Consider the following 16,456-nt stretch of genomic DNA (forward strand, 5'->3'; position numbering starts at 1 on the left):
GAAGAAGGCCCAGCAGCGCCTATATTTCCTAAGGAGGCTGCAAGGATGTAATCTGTCACCCCTGATCCTCTCTAACTTTTACCGCTGCACAATAGAGAGCATCCTGACGAACTGTATCACAGTATGGTATGGCAGCTGTAGCTACTATGACCAGAAAGCCCTGCAGCGAGTAGTCAAAACTGCCCAACGCATTACCGGCACCCGGCTACCGACCATAGAGAACATCTACCAGAAACGCTGTTTACGGAGGTCACGGTCCATCATCAAAGACCCTACCCACCCCAGCCACAGTCTGTTCGCCCTCCTGCCATCTGGGAGACGCTACAGATGCATTCGCACCCGTACGACCAGATTTAGGAACAGCTTCTTTCCCAGGGCTGTCATCCTACTGAACTCCACAAATAAACTCTAAAGCCTGCACATCTGCCAATGCACTTTATTATGGTTATGTTTATGTTAATATACTACAAGCCAAATGTATGTTGAATGTTTAAATGTCTTAATCTAAATGTACACTCTCGGGAGCCGCAAGCCTACATTTCGTTGTACTGCACTTGTGCACTAACAATGACAATAAAAGTTGATTTGATTTGATTTGATTATGACATCAAAGTGTACAATGAAAGTAAGACCAGAGGGTATAAATGGAAATTAACAAAATGTACATTTAGAACAGGTATCAGGAAAATATTTATTTATTTAAAAAATGATAAACGTTTGAAACAACCTATTGAGCAAGGTAAGAGAGGTAAACATCATTAGGGATATTTAAAATATAACTAGATGCGTGATAGAGAATTAATGTACTCGAGGACCAGGTTCCACGGACCAACTGGCCATTTCCCTTCTTTATTATTCTATTCATCAGACAATGATGAATGCAAACACACATCACAGAAAAATCTGGGTCACGCACATGGTCTAACAAGTCCATAAATATTCAAACTGTGTACAGCATATTCAAATCATGACTATTGTAAACGTCAGGCTTACTGGATGGAGTGAAATGGGGTAATTTCAATTCCACAGGCAATTATAGGCTTAAGATGCAACATTACAGTGAAGGCCACATTTGGTCATTACATTACTCCCACGCAAAAATCCCACAAACCACATTTGCCTGGTAAATACATGCATTTAATGGCAAGCTAGTTACGTCTTACCATGGCATCAACTTTAATACCATTTAATTAAAAGGTGATGCCAGACATGTGAAAGTTGTGGTGCTCTGACACTGCCACACCCCTGAAATTCACCTGAGACAGCATGTTCGTATACAGGGCAAGTAGCACAAGTCGCAATGTATCAAATTAAAACAAGTGCAAAAAACAAAAAAGTTTCAAAAGGCTTAATCATAATGTCCCCTCTAATTCTTTTTGGCTCATGTGGCCCCTTTAACGGGCGGCGCGGGCTATTCAAAATTCTGTGCATGCGTCAGCCGTGCCTCAGTGGGTAGCACCCTCGCCTCCGAGTCAGAAGGTTGTGGGTTCAAGTCCCACTCCAGAGACTTGAGCACAAACATCTAGGCTGACACTCCCAGTGCAGTACTGAGGGAGTGCTGCACTGTCAGAGGCGCCGTCTTTCGGATGAGACGTTAATCTGAGGCCCCGTCTGCTCTCTCAGGTGGGCGTAAAAGATCCCGTGGCACTATTTCGAAGAAGAGCCGGGGAGTTCTCCCCGATGTCCTGGGGCCAATATTTATCCCTCAATCAACATCACTAAAAAACAGATTATCTGGTCATCATCATCACATTGCTGTTTGTGGGAGCTTGCTGTGCGCAAATTGGCTGCTGCATTTACTACATAACAACAGTGACTACACTTCAAAAAGTACCTCATTGGCTGTAAAGTGCTTTGGGACGTTCGGTGGTTGTGAAAGGCGCTATAGAAATGCAAGACTTTCTTTTCTTACAGGCGCGGTTTTTCTATTTAAAGGCTGGCTCACCGGCCCCGTGGGACCCGCAGAGCACAGTGCAGCCACGCAGCTTAAAGGAAACACTGATCATAACAAATAAAAACGTGTTTCCCATTCTACCACAGTACCCTCCTTCAAAACTGTTTCCCATTTCAGGACACTTTTTTTTTGTCCTTTTCAATGTGATGTTTTTCTTGGCTAGATTTCCACCTTTTCAGGTCACCCGCACCCGCGCGCCCTCCACCGCTAATGACAGCCGGTGGCTCTGACCATTCCTCACTGCAACACGCGGACCATCACACGCACAAAACCGGAGGAGTTATACTCCAGTTGAAAATGGCACGCCGACGCCAATGTTCCCTTTAAGCTGGGCGGCCGCGCAGCGCTCTGGAGCCTCCGCGCAGCCAGCGCACCAGCTCTTAAATACAGGGGGGGGGGAAAAAAACGCGCATGTGCGGGGATTTGAATGGGCCGCGCACGCCCCCAAAAAATTAAGGGAACATTCTGCCCTCGTAAGCACAAGTGCTTTTCATTTATTGTACGCTGAGTTTATTGTCTTTTCAGTTATTGCACATTGAGTTTATTGTGAATGCAATTGCCGGGGGCAAAGGTTACAGAGTTTGCTCACTTTGGTCACAAATCTCCAAAGCCAGATTAAAGTTGTTTTGCAGTAAACTTGCCAGTGTCTAGTTATTACATTGGTCTCCGCACTCCCAAAGCCAGCTTAGAGCCGACTGCGCATTATACATGTAATGTGATTTGAATCAGACTGGTATTAAAAACAACAGGATCACAAACCTCTGGTCACTTTCTGCTTCTAGGAAATGTATCTCGTGTTTTCAGTTGATAATACCATCTGGCACACCAAGAGGTTTAGGATAGAGGGCTTGTGTGATCTCTGGTCTTAAATTTTTTATTTTTTTTTAAATTTGTTCATGGGATGTGGGCATCGCTGGCAAGGCCAGCATTTATTGCCCATCCCTAGTTGCCCTTCAGCTCACCCAAAATGCAGTTTCCCAGTGTAAATCCAGTTTAATCATCCAGCGTAACTCAACGATTAAGTAAAATGCTGCTTGATTTTTTCTTGCAGTCGAACCCTCCGGGTAGTCAGGGTCTCAGCCAAGCGACTTAGGAACATGAGAAAAATGGTCATGGACATCACGATGACATAATGACTGATGCTGTAACAAAGGACAGAACAGTTATACTTTTTTTAATTCCATGATTTCGAAGAAACAGTGTTATTTTTGCAATTAAGCTACCAAATCTGATTAAATATTCCTGTTGTCACAGGTTTTATGGGTGAGGCAGAGAATTGAAAGTGGCCAAAAGGTGTTAGATCTCCTACTCTGGTAGGGTCTTCCTCGCTTGTTGACAAGAGGTTCAAACTCCAAGTACAAACAGAGCATCGTCACTAACCAAGGAGATATGAACACTTTAGATGCTCGCACCCCTTGTGTTAAGTGGTCCCCCTGCACTCCCTGCTACATAAAAGGTCTCACACTGGGCTGCACCATTAGGATTGTTCCCTCTTGACATTGGCAGAAGATCTCTGTTGTCGGCCGTGGCTCAGTGGGTGGCACCCTCGCCCGAGTCAGAAGGTTGTGGGTTCAAGTCCCGCTCCAGAGACTTGAGCACAACAATCCAGGCTGACGCTCCTGGGCAGTACTGAGGGAGCGCTGCACTGTCGGAGGTGCCGTCTTTCGGATGAGACGTTAAACCAAGGCCTCGTCTGCCCTCTCAGGTGGACGTAAAAGATCCCATGGCACTATTTCGAAGAAGAGCTGAGGAGTTTTCCCCGGTGTCCTGGAGCCAATATTTATCCCTCAACCAACATCACATGGCTGTTTGTGGGAGCTTGCTGTGCGCAAATTGGCTGCCGCGTTTCCCACATTACAACAGTGACTACACTTCAAAAAGGTATTTCATTGGCTGTAAAGCGCGTTGGGACGGCCTGAGGTCGTGAAAGGCGCTATAGAAATGCAAGTCTTTCTTTCTTTGCCACACCAGAACAATTTTTTATCAAAATTACTGTTTACATGTTCTTCGTGTTGGCGCCAGTTTGCAGAATCTCGTCCTGCAGTGCTGAACGCATTTTGTTGTGGTACTTAAATAGAGGTTGAATGAACGAGGAAATAAATGCCTAACCCCAGTGCCTCCCATAAAAATCGCATGAAGAATACACACCATTGTCACAGGTTCCACCCTTCACCACCGTCAATTGCTTTATACCCGAGGGTTGCGACACGGGTGCCAGAGGTCTGGTATATTATTATGCTTGGTCTTCACGCTGTTGTTTTGAATGAACCACTTCAGATCAAACGGAAGACTCTGGCGTCACTCCAGACATGTCTTTACAACCCTTGCTTATACCGTTCTTTTCACTTGAATAGGCGCACGTAACATAAAGGTGTTGTGAAAATCACAGGACAGAGTTGTTGCATTTGAACCTGCTCTGATAGTGCAGCCTCCACCAGGACATGCTCAATCTGACATGCAGTCATGTTGTGTCAGTTTCAGGGCAGGAGCCGGAGTTGATAATGCCCCCAAATCCAATGCAATCAGGAAAATGTGACACAGATGGTAACTGTCCTCTACCCATCTAGTACCATCAGTTCAGTTCCTTGGTAAACATCAGTTAGTATTAGGTTTGGTCCTTGATGACTCAGGGGGGGGTAACTGCAACATCTGATCAGGTTTTTTTTTTTTTTTTTTAATTCGTTCATGGGATGTGGGAGTCGCTGGCAAGGCCAGCATTTATTGCCCATCCCTAATTGCCCGCGAGAAGGTGGTGGTGAGCCAAGTCAGGATGGTGTGTGAATTGGAGGGGAACTTGCAGGTGATGGTGTTCCCCTGCACCTGCTGCCCTTGTCCTTCTAGGCAGTAGAGATACGGGGTTTGGGAGGTGCTGTCGAAGAAGCCTTGGCGAGTTGCTGCAGTGCATCTTGTAGATGGTACACACTGCAGCCACGGTACGCCAGTGGTGGAGGGAGTGAATGTTTAATGTGGTGGATGGGGTGCCAATCAAGCAGGCTGCTTTGTCCTGGATGGTGTTGAGCTTCTTGAGTGTTGTTGGAGCTGCACTCATCCAGGCAAGTGGAGAGTGACATGAATCTGGTCATTCATGTGGAAATGACTTATGAAATAATACTGGGCGGCCTGCTGGTGGCGCTGTCCAGGGAGAGTATAACTACTCGGACAAGGGCCCAGCTTGCGCAGGACATTCTTTAACAGGAACTAGTGAAGGACACAACTAGACCTCCATGTTGAAAAACAGTTGATTAAAGCCTTGTTTAATACTCAGACCAAGTGCCTAGTGGTTTTCTTACATCAGAGAGTATTCCATCACACTCCTGACGCGTGCCTTGTAGATGGTGGATAGGCTTTGGGTATAAGCCAAATGGAGCAGCAAGCGCCCAAATTCACTCTGATTTGTGCTGATTGCTTAGATCTTAGCTGGGGTGACATTGGCTGTTCTACAAACGGCCTCTGTATTACTGAGCTACAGAAAGGGCAAGGAAATAGCCTGGGTTTTCACTTCTGATTGTGGCCCAGTGACTCTGGTTCATGTGTGGGCAGGGCATCCCTCCCCCACCTACTGGATAGGCTCACAGGTGAAGAATAGCACTGACTGGCAGGCTGCTGAGTAGATTGGGCCGATACTCTCTGGAGTTTGGAAGAATGAGAGATGATCTCATTGAAACATAGAAGATTCTGAGGGGGATTGACAGGGTAGATGCTGAGAGGTTGTTTCCCCTGGCTGGAGAGTCTAGAACTAGGGGGCACAGTCTCAGGATAAGGGGTCGGCCATTTAACACTGAAATGAGGAGGAATTTCTTCATTCAGAGGGTGGTGAATCTTTGGAATTCTCTGCCCCAGAGGGCTGTGGATGCTGAGTCGTTGAGTGTATTCAAGGCTGAGATCGATAGATTTTTGGACTCGAGGGGAATCAAGGGAAATGGGGATCGGACGGGAAAGTGGAGTTGAGGTCGAAGATCAGCCATGATCTTATTGAATGGTGGAGCAGGCTCAAGGGACCGTATGGCCGACTCCTGCTCCTAATTCTTATGTTCTAACACCAATGGAACTCTACCCCAACCTTCTTCAGGAGAGAAAGGGCTGGGGGTGGAATTTATGTAACTCAAACATGTTTAGAAAGTTGTGTAAGCTGCTATTCCAGTTTCCTCTGAAATTCAAACCACCACTTCACAGGCAAGTGAACAGCAAACAACACAGCGCATCTAAAACAGATTATCTGGTCATTATCACATTGCTGTTTGCGGGAGCTTGCTGTGCACAATTTGGCTGCTGTGTTTCCTGCAACAGTGACTACACTTCAAAAAGTACTTAATTGGCTGTAAAGTGCTTTGGCACGTCCGGTGGTCATGAAAGGCGCTATATAAATGCAAGTCTTTCTTTCTTTCTTTTTCATACGTATCTGTGCATGAAGAGTGGTGATCCGAGAATGCCAAATTACATGAGCCAGCATAATCTAGCTAATGCAGCTAAGGTAGCATTATTTATTGGCTTACTTGTGCCAACTAGGTGAATGGAAGGCAGGCTTATATTTGTCCCAGCATTTCCCATATCCAGGGGTGAATTTCCATGAGTTATGAGAGATTTACACAGATCAATTCTCACTTGACAACACTGCGTGGCAAACAGGGCAGGAAAGAAGTGCCACTAACATAAGCAAAGACATTCAGCGTTCCTACACTTTCTTGGCCTTCCCCTTTATAGTGACAGACTAACATGAAGCCTACTAATGCACACACATCATGCCACTAAAAACAAAGGCCTAGAAATCCGATACAGCCCCCGCAAACGGGCGGTGCCAGCGCGGAGCGAGGTTTGCACACCGATGTGCCTCAATGAATCCGAGACTCGACGTTAACGGAGCAAAGCAAGGCTTTTATTAACTAAGAAAGTAATACACAGTGGAGAAGTGTCTCCCATCCAAAAATCTGCTGCACTGTCTGTGAGACAGTGCAGCCTGCTTAAGTAGTGGCCAGGTATGGGCGGAGCCCTACACACAATACAGTACCGGAGGGGAAATGAAACTGAAACTGAAACTAAACTAAACACAGAGAATACAGTGCCTGAGAACACAGAGAATACAGTGCCTAATGAACGGCATATTTCATCACATTCACCCCTTCTATAGATTTAGTCTGTTCGGGGGTCTGATAGTCCTCTGTGACCGACGTGGTGCCGCGGGTGTCGGCTGGGTGTCCCCGGTGGCCTCCTGGGTCTCTGCCGGGGGCGCCGCCAGGGTTGTTAAAGGGGTAGTTGGTGGGGGCACCGTTGGTCGATGTTCTTCCGGGGGTGATGAAAGAGTAGTGGGTGGGTAAGAGTTGCTGTGATCGCTGTTGCTGTTGTTGTCGTGGTTGTTGTTGTTACCGGCTGGGGCGACGTCTTTTATGGACACGGTGTCCTCCCTTCCGTCGGCGTGCCCGACATACGCGTATTGGGGGTTGGCGTGGAGTAGGTGCACTGACTCCACGAGAGGGTCCGTCTTGTGGCCCCTCACATGCCTTCGTACAAATACCGGACCTGGGGTGGAGAGCCATGACGGCATGGATACGCCGGAGGTGGATTTCCGGGGAAAGACAAACATTCGTTCATGAGGCGTAGCATTAGTGGCAGTACACAATAGCGACCGTATCGAATGGAGCACATCTGGGAGGACTTCCTGCCAGCGGGAGATAGGGAGGCCCTTGGTCCTTAGAGCTAGAGTGACTGCTTTCCATACTGTCCCGTTCTCTCGCTCCACCTGGCCGTTACCCTGGGGGTTGTAGCTGGTGGTACGGCTCGTGGCGATCCCCCTGGACAGCATGTACTGGCGTAGCTCTTCACTCATGAAGGACGCCCCCCTATCCGTGTGGATGTAGCTTGGCATACCGAACAGGCAGAACAGGCTGTTGAGGCATTTAATGACCGTGGCGCTGGTCATGTCTGGGCAGGGGAAGGCGAATGGGAAACGGGAGTATTCGTCCACAATGTTCAGGAAGTAAACATTGCGGTTGATTGACGGGAGGGGGCCCTTGAAATCTAAGCTGAGCCGCTCAAAGGGCCGTGTAGCTTTGATTAAGTGGGCTTTATCTGGGCGGTAGAACCGAGGCTTGCACTCAGCGCAAGTGCGGCAGTTCCTGGTCAGAGACCGAACTTCCTCAATCGAGTAGGGTAAGTTGCGAGACTTTATGAAGTGGAACAGCCGCGTGACCCCTGGGTGGCAGAGGTCATTGTAGAGGGTCTGTAGCCGATCCCCGGTGGCGCTGGCACACATCCCTCGTGAGAGGGCGTCGGGGGATTCGTTAAGGGCCCCTGGCCGGTAAATGATGTCATACTCGAAGGTGGAGAGCTCGATCCGCCACCTGAGAATCTTATCATTTTTAATCTTCCCCTTCTGTTTATTATTAAACATAAACGCTACCGACCGCTGGTCGGTAAGTAGGGTGAAGCGTTTGCCGGCTAGGTAGTGGCGCCAGTGGCGCACTGCCTCCACGATGGCTTGGGCCTCCTTTTCCACGGAGGAGTGTCTGATCTCGGGCCCTTGGAGGGTCGAGAAGAAAGCTACGGGCCGCCCCGCCTGGTTGAGGGTGGCCGCCAAGGCAAAGTCAGACGCATCACTTTCCACTTGAAATGGAGTGTTCTCGTCCACTGCCTGTAGCGTGGTCCGCTCAATATCCTGCTTAATGCTTTTGAAGGCGGCGTGGGCCTCAGCAGAGAGCGGAAAAGAGGATGCTTTCAAGAGGGGGCGGGCTTTGTCGGAGTAGTTGGGGACCCATTGGGAATAATAAGAAAATAACCTCAGGCACCTTTTCAGGGCTTTGGGAGTGTTGGGCAGGGGCAGCTCCCGTAGGGGGCGCAATCGGTCGGGGTCTGGTCCGATTTCCCCATTCTCCACCACGCTGCCTAGTATGCAGAGGCGCGTGGTGTTGAAAACGCACTTGTCCTCGTTGTAAGTGAGGTTGAGTTTTTGTGCGGTTTTCAGGAACCTCTCGAGGTTCGAGTCGTGATCCTGCTGGTTGTGACCGTAGATGGTGACGTTGTCGAGGTAGGGGAAGGTTGCCTGCAAGTGGTGGTCATCGACCATGCGGTCCATCTCCCTCTGGAAGACCGAGACCCCATTCGTCACCCCAAAGGGGACTCTGAGGAATTGGTAGAGGCGTCCGTTCGCCTCGAAGGCGGTGTACGGGCGGTCCTCTGGTCTGATAGGGAGCTGGTAGTACGCTGACTTGAGGTCGATGGTGGAGAACACCCGGTATTGGGCAATTTGGTTCACCATCTCGGATATGCGGGGTAGCGGGTAGGCGTCTAGCTGGGTGTATAGATTAACCGTCTGGCTATAATCTATCACCATCCGCTTCTTCTCGCTACCCCTCACCACCACCACTTGGGCGCGCCACGGGCTGTTGCTGCGTTCGATAATGCGCTCCTTCAGGAGCCTGTCTACCTCGGTCGCGATAAACCGCCTGTCCTCCCAGCTGTACCTCCTGCTTTTGGTCGCTATTGGCCGGCAGTTGGGAGTAAGGTTCGCGAATAGCGAAGGCGGCTTTACCTTCAGGGTAGCCAGACCGCACACTGTGAGGGGCGGCTGGGACCCACCGTAATTGAGCGTGATGCTTTGGTGGTGGCACTGGAAATCCAGGCCCAAGATCACGCTCGCACATAGATTCTTCATGATTAACAATTTAAAATTATCGTATACAGTTCCGTTAACGGACAATTGTACCGCGCAGTAACCCATAACAGTCGATGTCTGGATTTTATCAGCCATAGAGATGGTGCCCCGAGCAGGGACCACCATTAGAGAGAGTTGTTGTGCTAGTTCAGGGTGGATAAAACTCTCCGTGCTTCCACTGTCAATTAAACATTTAACCCCGCACCCGTTTACCTCGATGTCCACCATTGATTTGGATAGCGGGTGCGGTCTGGTCTGGTCCACTGTGACCGATGCCACTGTAGGGCCCTGATCGAGACAAGATGGCGTCCACGCTGTCTGCTCACAAGATGGCGGACCCCACGAGGTCGGGCAAGATGGCGTCCAAGATGGCCACTCCCACGGCGCACACGCGGCGGTGGCGGGTTTTCCAGCGGGGTTCCCTCTGCACACCTTCCCAAAGTGCCCCTTCTTACCGCACTTAAAGCAGGTGGTGCCTTTCGCCGGGCACAGGTTTCTGGTGTGCTTCGGCTGCCCGCAGAAGTAGCAGTTGGGGCCCCGACGCGTCGCGGCTGTTGTAGGGCTTCTGGGGGGGGGGGAGAGCGGGGCCCCGACGGTGTCGGGCTGGGAAGATGCCTTCCAAGATGGCGGCACCCTTGGTGCACACGTGGCGGCGTGGGCTGAAGAGTAGGCGTCCGAGTTTCTCTGGGCCACATCCAGGGATCGCGCTGTGTCCACAGCCTGTTTCAGGTCCAATCCCGTTTTTTCCAGTAGTCTCTGCCGGATGTAAGTGGAGCCGAGGCCTGTGATAAAGGCATCACGAACAAGCTCGTCAGTGTACACTGCGGCTTTTACATCTTGGCACTTGCAGTCTTTGCCAAGCGTTTTCAGGGTGACTAGGAACTCATCCAGCGATTCCCCAGGTCGCTGTGCGCGAGTAGCGAGCAGATGCCTAGCGTACACCTCATTCGTAGGCTGCTGGTAATGCGCCTTCAAGATGTCACAGGCGGCCGGGTACGTGTCGGCGTCTTGGATGAGGGGGTAAACTCGGTGGCTTACCCAATTCCGCAGGATTCCGAGTTTCATACTTTCGGCGTCCGTAGCGCCTGCGACGGCTACGGAATTGTCCAGGAAGAATTCCATACACATAAACCAGTGTCCGAAGCGTGCCGATGCGTCCGAAGCATGCTGGTCCAAATCCAAACGTTCGGGTTTCAAGAGTTGATCCATTGCGTTGAAAACTTAGTTAATAAAATTGATGTGCCTCAATGAATCCGAGACTCGACGTTAACGGAGCAAAGCAAGGCTTTTATTAACTAAGAAAGTAATACACAGTGGAGAAGTGTCTCCCATCCAAAGATCTGCTGCACTGTCTGTGAGACAGTGCAGCCTGCTTAAGTAGTGGCCAGGTATGGGCGGAGCCCTACACACAATACAGTACTGGAGGGGAAATGAAACTGAAACTAAACTAAACACAGAGAATACAGTGCCTGATGAACGGCATATTTCATCACACACACGCCCTGTAAAAAGATCGCAGGCAGCACCGGAACTTGGCCAGGACTCGGGGGTCAGAATCGGTGCGAGGTCGAGGCCGGGAGATCGGAGTCGGGGGCGAGGTCGGAGATGATAATGGTTAAGTGCTTACCTTTATTTCCCCCATCCAAATTCGGTGCGATTTAACATTCATTTTCTCGGGTGTAAATATTGTTGGCGATGGCTGCCATCAGATGCAAGCCAAATTTGCAAGAGGGAGCCAGAGGCAGGCGTTGGGCCCCTTATTTGAATATGTTAGTGGCCTAACGCCTGGTTCAGACAAAGCTAAACAACGTCTTTTTTCCAGCGCGGCCTGTGCCCGAGGTGGGCAGAGGCCATTTTTTCCCCATGAAACCGGCCTTAACAGCTGGCGCTAAACCCCCGAATTTCTAGGCCAAAGCCTGAGACTATATTTATAGAAAACAGTTTCCAATTCAGTCGACTTTATACAGAAACATTTATACATTAATTTTTTTTACGCAGTTATGCCAACGTCGAGTAAAATAGGGCCTTCTGTCTTGCGCCTGGGGAATTAGCATTCAGCAGAGACAGGGCAGGGAACAAGAGGCAGGATCCCATTACAATAGGCCCCAAACCCCTATTTCATTCCCCTGGGATGTCCTGAGGCTTCGGCACCAGGAGAAACTGGGCCTGAAAGGAAGGCTTGTATTTCTCCAACGCCTTTCATGACCTCAGGTCCTCCTAAAGCGCTTTACAGCCAATGAAGTACTTTATGAAGTGTGGTCACTGTTGTAATGTAGGAAACGCGGCAGCCAATTTGCGCACAGCAAGCTCCCACAAACAGCAATGTGATAATGACCAGATAATCTGTTTTAGTGTTGATGATTGAGGGATAAATATTGGCCAGGACACCAGGGAGAACTCCCCTGCTCTTCTTCGAAATAGTGCCACGGAATCTTTTACGTCCACCTGCGAGAGCAGACGGGGCCTCGGTTTAACATCTCATCCTAAAGACGGCACCGCTGACAGTGCGGCACTCCCTCAGTACTGTAGTGGGAGTGTCAGCCTAGATTTTTGTGCTGCAGTCTCTGGAGTGGGACTTGAACCCACAACCTTATGACACAGAGGAGAGGGTGCTACCCACTGAGCCATAGCCGACACTGGGCCTGCGCCTACAGTAGGTGCAAGCGCAGCGCTGGTACTGTAATGAGTTACGGGAGGGGGGGGCATTCCAAGTCTTCCAGCTCACTTTCCTTAGAATCTGCGCATTGAGTGACTCCTGAAAACTGATGTTATGGATTGCCGTCCCGACCCGTCAACTACGGGGGGTGGGGGAGGTGGGTGGGGGGAAGAGGGGTGTCCCGGTCGCAGGCCGAAGATATGGAGGTGGCTCAAAGTTTTTATTACGGAAGCATCGGCAGCCTGATGCAAAAAGACTACTGAGCACTTGGTTTGAGTTTAAAACAAGGCTTTAATCAACTGTTTCACAACCATGAGATTCTAGTTACATCACTAGTTCCTGGTTACAGAAGCATCCTGAGCAAGCTGGGCCCACGCCCGAGTATTTATACTCCTTGGACGGCGCCACCAGCTGGCCGCCCAGTGTTACTTCATGAGTCATGATAAGATTCATGACACTGCCCACCCCCGACATGATTCGTGACATTCAGGGCCTGGGGTGCAGCTGCAATTTGTTGTTTATGGTGCAGAGAGGGTGAGCCTGTGCCTGGCGTCCATTGAAACCATGCAAAGTGGTCTGCGGGAGGAAAGAGTTGGTCCCCCTGCGGCCTCACAGCTGCAGAATACCAGAGGGTGACCCATGGGCGGTCCTGGAAGAAAATACGTAATGGCCCGGAATTTGCGGTCAGCGGCGAAGCGAAGGCGTTAGCCACTGGCCCCGAAGCACGCTTCGCACAAGGATCTCGCGTTATTGAAATCAACGCAAGTTAATGGGGAAATCCCGGCAAAAAAAGCTGCTGTGACGTCAACAAGCTGTCTAAGCAGCCAATCAAAAGGCAGAATTCCCACAGACCGGGAACCGGGAAGTGAGTAAGCTCCTAAAATTCCAACAAAGTGTAACATCCCCACCGACACCTGGGAATCCCTGGCCCAAGACCGCACAAAGTGAAGGAGAAGCATCCGGGAAGGCGCCGAACACCTCGAGTCTCTTCGCCGGGAGCAAGCGGAAGCCAAGCGCAGGCAGCGCAAGGAGCGCACGTCAACCCGAGCACCCCACCCACCCGCCCCTTCAACCACCGTCTGCCCCACCTGTGACAGTCCCGCATTGGACTCATCAGTCACCCGAGAACTCATTTTTAATGTGGAAGCAAGTCATCCTCGGTTCCGAGGGACTGTCTAAGAAGAAGAAAAATTCCAACTTTTTAAAAATGTTAGAGTGACCAAAACAAAGATTGGGGCTCTCACACGGGGGAAAAAGGCAATGCTGAAATAATGAGGAACAAACTTTTTTTTTTTTTTTAAAAAGATTATTCAATTTTAATTTTAATTAAAATGGACAAATCTCACACTGCACAAAATTAAAATTAGTTTTCCAGGCCTTTAACATTTGTTTAGCAGTCAATCCGCTGTTAAAATCCCAGTTGCACCGAATCCGTTTGGGTCTAACCTTTAGTGGGGAATTTAACAGCGTAATTACTGCGAGAGAGCTGGCAATTTTGTCAGTTTCCCTGATTTGAGTGAATACACAGATTGCCGGCTCTGTGGGGCAGTTGGGGGGGGGAGGGGGGGGGGGGGAGGGGGCGCTGGTGCAGAATGATGGCAGAGGCTGCCAGTTCACCGTCCTCCCGACCACAAATTTCAGGCCATTAATTCCAAAAGTTAGGATAGAAACATAGAAGATAGGAGCAGGAGTAGGCCACTCGGCCCCTCGAGCCTGCTCCGCCATTCAATGAGATCATGGCTGATCATCCAAATTCAGTACCCTGTCCCTGCTTTCTCCCCATATCCCTTGATCCCTTTAGCCTTAAGAAATATATCCAACTCCTTCTTGAATATATTTAATGAACTGGCCTCCACTACCCTCTGTGGTAGAGAATTCCACAGGTTCACCACTCTCTGGGTGAAGAAATTCCTCCTCATCTCTGTCCTAAGTGGCTTACCCCTTATCTTTAGACTGTGACCCCTGGTTCTGGACTCCCCGGCCATCGGGAACATCCTTCCTGCATCTAGTCTGTCTAGTCCTGTTAGAATTTTATAAGTTTCGATGAGATAATGGATGTAATTGATGAAACTGCCAGTGCTGCAGTGTAGGGCGTGGCACCCGAGAGTAGCAGCATACTGCTGCACAATCGGTAAAAAAAGTGTGGAGCAGCAGTGAATGACGGACCGCAACTTCACAATTTTAGTACGCTCCTGTGCGCGCGTGCCAGATCCTGAAGTTGCGGTCAGTTCCTAAGGCGGAATGACGGCAAACGCTGCCGGTTCGCTGTCATCCAGACCGTAAATTCCAGGCCGATATGTTTTCCACCAAAATCTACAAAAAAAATAAAGGGGGCAAATTTTGATATTGGGCGATATCGCATCAGTGGAAATGTAAACCAGGAGAGCTGTATAATGGGCGGTTGATTCGATATCGTCCGTCTTACACTATCGCCCAAACTCAAAATTACTCCCAATGAGCGCACAAGGGTTAAGTTAATCGAAACCTTCCTCAAACTCATCTGATAAAATGTAAAAAGCTTTGTGGGCTGAATTGACCTTGAATGTGTCATTCATATACTTGGTAGTTGCAAGTCCCACTCCAGAGACTTGAGCACATAAATCTAGGCCGACACTCCCAGTGCAGTGCTGAGGGAGTGCTGCACTGTTGCAGGTGCTGTCTTTCGGATGAGACATTAAACCGAGGCCCCGTCTGCCCTCTTGGGTGGACGTAAAAGATCTCAAGGCACTATTTCAAAGAAAAGCAGGGGAGTTATCCCTGGTGTCTTGGGGCCAATATTTATCCCTCAATCAAGATCACTAAAACAGGTTATCTGGTCATTATCACATTGCTGTTTGTGGGAGCTTGCTGTGCGCAAACTGGCTGCCGTGTTTCCTACATTACAACAGTGACTACACTTCAAAAGTACTTCATTGACTGTAAAGCGGTTTGGGACGTCCGGTGGTCGTGAAAGGCGCTGTAAAATGCAAGCTTTCTTTCTTTATAAACAGGCTGACGTTTGATCCAGGTGCCAAAAAGCAATTTCATCGTCGTCTCTGAGATGGGTGTGGTAACAACCCTGTTTGCACAGCTAAGTGATCTTGATTACCATTTATTATGGCAGAGCAAATAAAATCAGGCGACAGTTTTCCATTTATGTTTCAGCAACGTGCAAAGTATAATTTGTACAGACATATGTAAATGCTAAGTAAGCAAAGTAGATTAAATACTCAGCTCAGTGAGACACTGAACTGCCACTGCAACGGGCCAAACACGAAACCAAAGTTAAAAAATGACCTTTACACGAAGGTATGGGCCCTGACATTCCACACAGGCTCTTTCAGCCATTTCCACCATTTCACTGAGGGATCAAACAGTCTCCTACTGAAGTTACAGTGGAAGACTGGGAGAATCCTCACGGAATTTCAGAGCCCTGAACTTTCCCCTCCACCCACACCCCAAAAAAAAATTAATGCTTTTTGTGAACATTTGAACACATCGCGGCGACTTATGTCAGAACCGGGAACAGAAGGCTTTTTTTTTTCTACCTCTGTTGCCCAGTATCAGCATTCAACTCTCTGAAGTTGGGCATCACACAATAGTCCAAAGATGTGCGGGTTAGGTTGATTAGCTATGATAAATTGACCCTTAGTGTTAGGGGGATTAAATACGTGGGGTTACAGGGATAGGGTGGGATATGTGTTGGTGTAGGGGTTACGGGGATCGGGTGGGATATGTGTCGGTGCAGGCTCGATGGGCCGAAATGGCCTCTATCTGCACTGTGGGGTTTCTGTGATTCTGTGAAGATCATAATTAGGAGCAGGAGTCGGCCATACGGCCCCTCGAGCCTGCTCCGCCATTCAATAAGATCATGGCTGATCTTCGACCTCAACTCCACTTTCCTGCCTGATCCCCATATCCCTCGATTCCAAAAATCTATCGATCTCAGCCTTGAATATACTCAACGACTGAGCCTCCACAGCCCTCTGGGGTAGAGAATTCCAAAGATTCACCACCCTCTGAGTGAAGAAATTTCTCCTCATCTCAGTCTTAAATGTCGACCCCTTATCCTGAGACTATGCCCCCTAGTTCTAGACTCTCCAGCCAGGGGAAATAACCTCCCCTGTCAAGTCCTCTAAGAATTTATATGTTTCCATGAGATATCTAGTGAACCTTTGTTGCATCCCCCTCTAAAAGGCAAGTATATCCTTCCTTAGGTAAG

General features: G+C 49.2%; 1 protein-coding gene across 2 annotated transcripts in view; it reads right to left on the minus strand.

Annotated features, from left to right (window-relative positions):
* Window positions 1-677: 677 nt before the first annotated feature.
* Window positions 678-16,456, minus strand: part of pign (phosphatidylinositol glycan anchor biosynthesis, class N) — a 154,009-nt gene continuing 138,230 nt past the window's right edge. For both annotated transcript variants that reach the window (XM_085989264.1, XM_085989265.1), the window contains one exon: window positions 678-3,096. In XM_085989264.1, the coding sequence (XP_085845390.1) occupies window positions 2,973-3,096 (124 nt within the window). In that variant the 3' untranslated portion in view covers window positions 678-2,972. The remainder of the gene's footprint in view (window positions 3,097-16,456) is intronic.

Source organism: Somniosus microcephalus, chromosome 5 (assembly GCF_052327205.1).
Source record: "Somniosus microcephalus isolate GS21.2 chromosome 5, FLI_Smic_1.0, whole genome shotgun sequence".
Taxonomy (NCBI): domain Eukaryota; kingdom Metazoa; phylum Chordata; class Chondrichthyes; order Squaliformes; family Somniosidae; genus Somniosus; species Somniosus microcephalus.